This window comes from Silene latifolia, chromosome 2 (assembly GCF_048544455.1).
Source record: "Silene latifolia isolate original U9 population chromosome 2, ASM4854445v1, whole genome shotgun sequence".
NCBI lineage: Eukaryota > Viridiplantae > Streptophyta > Magnoliopsida > Caryophyllales > Caryophyllaceae > Silene > Silene latifolia.
In genome coordinates, this window is record NC_133527.1 from 195763477 (window position 1) to 195771227 (window position 7751).

At 36.1% G+C, this 7751-nt stretch overlaps 1 protein-coding gene across 3 annotated transcripts; it reads right to left on the reverse strand.

The window, feature by feature from the left end:
• Window positions 1-99: 99 nt before the first annotated feature.
• Window positions 100-7361, reverse strand: LOC141644220 (uncharacterized). 3 transcript variants are annotated; one of them, XM_074453690.1, is made up of 14 exons: window positions 7235-7361; window positions 7105-7149; window positions 6743-6841; window positions 5602-5712; window positions 4440-4614; window positions 4273-4329; window positions 4059-4195; window positions 3906-3965; window positions 3730-3804; window positions 3208-3322; window positions 2152-2258; window positions 1968-2051; window positions 926-1016; window positions 100-285 (listed from the first exon to the last, which is right to left on the reverse strand). In XM_074453690.1, exons 1-13 carry the CDS (start codon window positions 7304-7306, stop codon window positions 936-938), a joined length of 1218 nt encoding a protein of 405 aa, XP_074309791.1. In that variant the 5' UTR covers window positions 7307-7361; the 3' UTR covers window positions 100-285; window positions 926-935. The 3 variants fall into 3 exon arrangements, 2 of the variants coding, with proteins under 2 accessions (XP_074309791.1, XP_074309792.1); XR_012543956.1 differs by lacking the exon at window positions 100-285 and adding an exon at window positions 1721-1786 and having other exon boundaries at window positions 927-1016; XM_074453691.1 differs by lacking the exons at window positions 100-285; window positions 926-1016; window positions 1968-2051 and having other exon boundaries at window positions 3228-3322.
• Window positions 7362-7751: the final 390 nt, after the last annotated feature.

A 7751-nucleotide genomic window follows, 5' to 3' on the forward strand; every position in this document is an offset into this window, starting at 1 on the left:
TGTGACGAAAAGGGACATGTGACATCTCACAACCACCTTCCTTTTTAACAATATTTATAACCGGCTGTGAGACGTCACAAGTTTGTAACTCGTCACAAATGAGAATCACAAAGGGGTAAATTTAAAAAGTAACTAGGACGAGACTGGAATCAATGTCTGAGATGAATGTTCATGCCTCAACCTCCAAATAAAGACATTAACATTTAACAGTCACCTGAATGAATGTCATGAATCATGATTACAGATCGGTGGTTGAAACAGTTTACTCTAATGCAGCTAAGATATCTGCATTCAATAGAGAAGACAATAGATTCATAACAAATGCTACATGTTCAGATCTGAGTACAAAGGAAATCAATGCAATGACATTTTTTATTGCACGGCATATTAATAATGATGACACTGAAGACACATTCAAGTGCAATGGCCACAAGTTCGGATGAGACTGAGACATGCAACCAGTAATTTTTTTCCATAAGATTAAAAGTTTACTGTGTAAATGTCACCAAATTAGTCTCAAGTAAAACTGTTGTTTAAATCCGAGTCATTAACAGATTTAACACAATTAATTATTTCATGAGACCATTATATGAGTTTTTGTCACCCAAGTTTATTAAGTTATAGGGACATTAGACCCATACAAACAGACTACCATGAGTGCACAAGCGTTGTAGTCAAAAATTGTGGTTCACGAGTTTAGCTTACATGAATTATTTTAAAGTTAGATGTAAAAGTCTAAATCTGAATTTCCTCTCTTAAGACGAGGCCAACTGAATAGGTTTGCTGCTTTCATCAGGGATAAACTTTTAGCTGGGGGAAGTAAAGTGAAGACTCCAATAATACGAGAATTTCTAGCATCACGCGGAAACTTAACATAAAAAGTATGCTTGCTATATGGTGGTTTGGGGCAGTGAAGCATACTAACCTTTCAAGACTTAGCCAGGATTTCCAGAAGATTCTGCTTGAAGTGTTGAACTCTCGGACTCCAACTGGCAAACCGTGATTGCAGTAATACTCTATATCCAGAAGACAAAGATGGGGAAAAGTTAGAGCATCAGTCCAGAAAAGAGTCTCTACATGCAGCAGGAGCTTGACGATCCAAGATAGGAGTCAGAATGTCACCAAGATTAATTATGGAAGTAGAGTAGTAGACTATATGACAGCCGATAACCAACATTATCCAATGCAAAGGCTAACGCCTGTGGCCCAGCAAGGGAGTTGTTATTGGATGACTTCAAGATACAAGAAACATAAAAACTAGAAGTTTAGTGAGTTAGTTTACTTTATTCCATATTTCCATCATATTCGACAACCAAAGAATAGTTTAGGACTTTAAGCCACCATAAACAAGTAAAAGTAAGACCGAATACTGCTTGTGTCCGTATATCTCCCATGTCACTCCGAATGGACTTAGACCAACTATCTGAACATTGTCAATTTGGCATACAACAAAAACAGACAAAATGTGCATCAACATTTTGCTACCTCATGACATAAGAATCGTAAGAGAGTTAAGTGAGACATGTTGTCCTATTTCATCATATTTTTATATTAAAAGAATAGTAGTAGCCGTAAATAACTAGTATGGAGTAAAAAGTGAGACTAAATACTTCTTGTCTCCAGAATCCAGATATCTCCCATGTCATTTAGAGTGCACTATGATCGAGTATCTAAACATTGTCATACAAGAAAAACAGACAACGAATGCATAAGCACTTACACTATTTCACGATACATGAAGCATGGAGAGTTCAGTGAGTCATATTTTGCTTTACTCCATCATATTCTACGACCACAGAATAAGAAGTCACTATAAATAGCTAAAAAATGACACTAAATACTGCTCGTCTCCACATACCTACCATGTCATTCATAATGGAATGTGACAAAGTATCTAAACATTGTCATGCAACAAAAATTACAGAAGCTAGACTCTTTCTAAAAACAGCAATGTTAATATGCCGTACCTTTGCTTCACTACTGAGCATAGACTGAGCATCATTAGTTGATTCAGGTCCCGGCCAAGCTGAACGTGTTGTAGAGCAAGCAGGCTACAGTTACAACATACATTTACTATCACATAAACACACGCACTCCACACATGAACTACTGAAGGAGGTTATGCTATTTATCATACTTCTAAGTTCTAACCTCTATCCCAAATGCAAGAGATCTGCCCGTCTCTTCAGCACAAGACACTGAAACTTTTTCCGGTTCTACCACAGTGGACGCATCACACTGATTACATTGTGAATTGTCTGCGTGAAGTTAACAAATATAAGATATGATGTGGTTGCATGTACCACTCAGCAAAATATATACTAAAGAAGTATTTCATTGCATGATAACTTCAAAACAAAACCAAGTGATTTGAAACGCCAAATTACAGTGACCCAAAGGTTAAAGCTCTTTTCTGAGCCTATGTCCAATGTTAGGTTATGTCACACATCTGAAGAAAGTATAGTCTCATTTCGGGTTAAGTTTCACATAGTTATCTAAACCTTGACTCTTATATATTGAAGTTTCCAGCTTAAGGAAAGTTCAACTAGTGTTATCAACCAACAAAATAAAAAACTCAGAAAGACTTGTATAGCACATGGATTATCAAGCGACTTGTAAACATATTACACCAAAAAGTGAGAATCAGACCAAACAAGAGCAGAGGCATGGTATAGAGAAAGTAATTATTGTGATAATAAAGCTGCGTATCCAAAAGCTTGCAGCAACTTGGAGTAGTACACCCATTCATTGTAATAACCTTAAATCCTTCAGTTCTTGGAAAATTAATTAGCAATTAGTAGATGAGTAAGGGGAATAGTATATGAAAGCTTATTAAGGACTTGAGTATTCTTCATGAACCTATTAAACCCTAATCTCACATTCTTCCGGCTATAAAGGTACAACAACACAAGTTAGAGTTGAAGAAGGAAGAACTCTAACTTTCAAACAAGAAAAGCTAAATCATTTCACTAAAGATGCATGAAATATCACATTAACTATCAAGAAAGTCCTTTGGATTGAAGTATTAACTTGTTTGTATGGAACTCAATACGACTAAACTGCTGGCTATGATGCATGTGAAGCGACGCGCATACAGGATGCGTTATTTTCATATCCTTCTTAGAAGAATTTGATCATTGAATGTTTTTGAGATTATTTTCAAAACAGACAGAAACTGCAGTTCCACAATTCAGATTAGATGATTACTTGGAAGGTATGTAGTTAACCTATTCATTTGGTCTTCTGGAGTCGCAGATCTTTCTTCTCTTGGAGACACAAAGCTTTCATGGCTCTCAACTATCGATATGAATGCCTTTTTATCCTGGAAAATGAAGCAGCGTAACATATTCACAAACAAATGCCATCAAATGATTTAAGGGAGAGGAATACAGGATAGGTTGAAGAACTCTGTCAGGACAATCTTGAAAACATCACTTTAATATCACTAAAACAATCCATGATGGAGAATTCAATAATTAACATTAATTATTCACTTTATCAGGTTATATGCCTTTTGCTTCCAAAAAAAAAAATTATAACAATGATAGCTCATAAGAACAAGGAGAAGAATTTAAAGTTAATAGGAATATCTGAATCTGACTGATGCATGAGTGATGGGAATGGTAGATCCTTGATAAGAAACCACTTTGAAGCACCATTCTAGAAAATAAGTCCATCAAGGGGAAAAAAACAGATAGCAGTTAAAAAGAAAAGAGCTACATAGAAGACCTTGTACATATCACTGAAAGCATGCTGGAGTTTCTCCAAAACGGCTCCTAAATTCCGAACTTCTGAATCTAACACCTGTATTTCAGTATAGAGGAGGAAATTTTAGTTTCCGAGTAATATAAAAATAAGCTGGCACAAAAAATAGGGGATGGGGTGACATAATAGTTCTGCAGGACCTGCTTCTCTAACATTAGATTCTGTATAACAGCTTCCTTTTTTGATAGAGCTATCTGGAGGTGAGAGTGGTCAAAGCATAACATCTAGAAATGTATTGAGAACGAAGTGCTTTATATCATTTCAAAGATCAAATAATCTATAGAAAAGGATATTTCTTCTATCTGTGATTGACCTCTTTTACTAATCCTCTCTGCTTTGAGATTTGCTTCTAGTTCTGAAATAATCACGTCTTTTCTCTTCAGCTCATTCTTGTATTCACCTAGCTTGTTTTCCATATCACTGATTTTTCCTGGAAGGACATGAACACTAATATTACCTTAATGATAAACCATAGAGTAACTTGAAACCAAAGAAGGCTGCGCTCACCTATAAAAAGTCTATCAACCTCTGAAACTTTATCGAATTTTCGTTTTAAGCCAGATACTGCACATAAAAGCCAGGGTTGGGTACAGGTGAGAATTGATAAATTAAAAGTCTGTGAGGCCAGAATAACAACAATAATAAAGAACCTGAGAAATGAAATAGCAGCATACCTACGTCCTCCTTCTGAGAAACAATATGCCGTACGTCGTCAACAGCGTGCTTCACAGATGATGCTTCTTTCTCTATGGAGTCAAACAACAATAGGTGAGACTTCAGCTTTTCAGATAAGATTTTGAGCTTCCGGTCTCTTGTTTCAATTGAACGTCTCAATTCACATGTTGACTCCTGAACACCAAGCCAAAAAATTCATTGCTTGATGCATTAGAACAAAGATAGTTTAGGTGAGGGTATATGCATGGAATAGAAATGGAAGATTCTCAGACAATTGCTCTGTAGCAGAACCAAGAGACTAGGTATCACAACAATTAACTCGCCTTCCCTTCACAAACATAGGTGTATCCCAACAACGCAAGTCGATTTAAATACAGAAGACTACCTCCCCCAGTCCCCCTCTTTCCTCAAATCAAATACAGAAAAAGAACGAGAGACAAAACTTAGCAAAGACGGCGTTTAAGTCAGAAGAAGTATGCTAAGAATAACTAGGATTGAGGGTGACAAATTTAAGAGGTAACAACACTAAATGGTTGTGCACGGATGAAGGTGGTGTTTGTAGCCTGCAGGAAGACGAGAAAGAGGTAGTTGATTGCCCTCATTAGGGGTACGCTATAACCTCCTTGATGAATAGTGATCACCTATGTTACTCCCACTCTTCCAACTTCTTCGCGTACCCGTGTCCGACACTCGACACTCGGACATGGGTATGACACTTGGACACCTCATTTTAGACCAAAATATGCATATTTTTCAAAAACAAAATAGCCGAGTCCAACACTTGGACACAAACCCGCGTCGGACACTTCTAAACGAGTCTGAGTAACCAAGGTGATCACCCCTTTTGTTCGGGGTGAGTGGGGTGAGGGAGGGGAAATGGGGAATAATTGCTAACATCTACTTTTGCTTTGCTTTAGTCTTCAATACTCTAACATCTCATTGTCCTCAATCCAACCATACCCTATAAGGAAGCATAGATGTACAAGTAATCAACACTAAAGCATACCATTGGCAACAGGTCGTAAAACATTCAATAATTGGATCTAATGACATATCTCATCCATTGCACCCAATCGGGAACTGTACTTTTGCTCATTTCTAAATCATTAATTATCATTGGTAACATGCAGATGTAAATCAGGCAGTATACAAATAACGAACCTGATAAGCATTGACAAATTGCTCTTTTGATTGAAGAAGAGCCTGTATAGTGTTGTTCAACTCTTTTTGCTTGTTCTCAAGAAGTGTATTATCATTCTGGAGATAACTTACCTGCCATGACCACATGCCTTTTTTAGTCATATCAGCAACATTAACAAAATTACTATCAAAAACACACAGCATAATAACAAAGCGCAAGAAGTTATCATTCTGGAGAAGTACATTATCGTTCTGGAGATAACTCAACTGCCATGACCATTCACCTCACATCATATCAGCAACATTAACAAAAAACAATATTAAGGTGACAAACACCACGTCACCAAATTACAAAAAACTTACGATCAAAACTTTAGATTTTGCTAGGAAAAATATGACACAAGCACTTGATATTTTGATAATATGCAACTATGCAAGATAATGATCCGACATTATCAATTCATTGTTTCTCCATTATGACTAATTAAAGTATTAAACTACTCTTTTGAGACATTTCATAACAATAATAGTTCATCAAAATTAAATTAGCTTGCACTACATTGCCAAGACTTAATATGTTATTCACTTCTTCGTTCTGCTCAAACTACTCGTTTTTCAGACATAACAAAATCATCAAAATCAAGTTAGCTTGCATTGACATATACAAATCATACTATGACAGTTTCTTACCAACTCTTCATCCATGCTAAGAGCAGAGTACAATTATTTTTCACAAAATTTTCGCCAAACAGTTGAGCTGCATATCATTGCCACAACTCAATAACCCATTCACTAGTTCGTTTTCACTCAAACTACTCAATTATTCAGTCGCAACAAAAATCATCAAAACGGAGTTACTCGTATTGCAGGAAATAATCATAATTCTACGACAGTTCACATAGTTTCCTCTAGCGCGCTAGCAAAATAACACGATAATTTTTCACAGGAATTTCATTAAACAGTTCAGCTCCATTCTACCACCAACCTACTCAATTTTTCAGACGTAACGAAATCATCAACACAAAGTTATCTCGCATTGTACATAATAATCATAATAATCATCAACACTGCGACGATTCAATTGGTTTCTTCTAACGCGCCAGTAAAATAACACAAGAATTTTTCACAGGAATTTCATCGAACACTTAAGCTGCATTCTCACCTTCCTTTCGAGCTTTTGTCGTAACTCAATCGACAACGCTAACTCACGCTCCAATTCCTTCAACTTCCTCCCAAATTCCTCCTCTAACTGCTTCTGCCTCTGAACCACATCATAATCAATCAAACAACCAGCAATTTCGTAACACACAATTAAAAAAAAATTGCAAAATCAAATAGATTACCTAACTAATTAATATCAAATTAATGAAAATAACAGCAACATAATTGCATTATAATCAATCAATCAACCAGCAATTTCACCGCACACGCAGTTAATAAAAAGCATAATCACATAAATTAACTAATTAACATCAAATTAATGGGAGTAACATGAATATAATTGAATTAGAGGTTGAAAAAAACCTGAATTGAGATATGTAACTGTTCCGAAGATGATCGCTCCCTTTCCTGATTAAGCAGATGAAGTGCATAATTAGAGAGATAAATGAGCGAGAATATTAGAGAGAAAGAGAAGACGAAGACGAAGAATTACGCGGAGATCGCGAACTTCGGAAATTAGGGCACGAAGCTGGAGTTTGAACCTTGAGAGTTTCAGCAACTCCATTTTCCCTCCAATTCTTTTTTTTTTTTTTTTTTTCTATTCCCGCTTTCGGATGTACTTCAATAGTCAATACTACCGTTGGAGTTGCATAGGTCGGTTTGTATAGGGTGCTCAACTAGTCATTGAAATAGGGCTAGGCAGATTTGCCGATCCCGGACTCAATAAGGGTTAGCTCAGAAACTCCTTTGATTTCGTTAAAATAAATAAATAAATAAAATCTTTGTACAAATTTTAAGCTATATGTTATTTTTAATTATATTTGCGTTTTCTAAAAAGAAATATTTCTGGCTATATTTAAAAAAGGAGTAAATGGAAAGATATAATGACAATTCGAGCTCGGAGCTGATCTTCTATTTTTTCAGATCGACATGTTCTGAGTCAAGCTCGAGCTTAAAATTCTGAGCCGATCACGAATCCTATCGGGTTCGGGCTCATTCAATCTATAAAA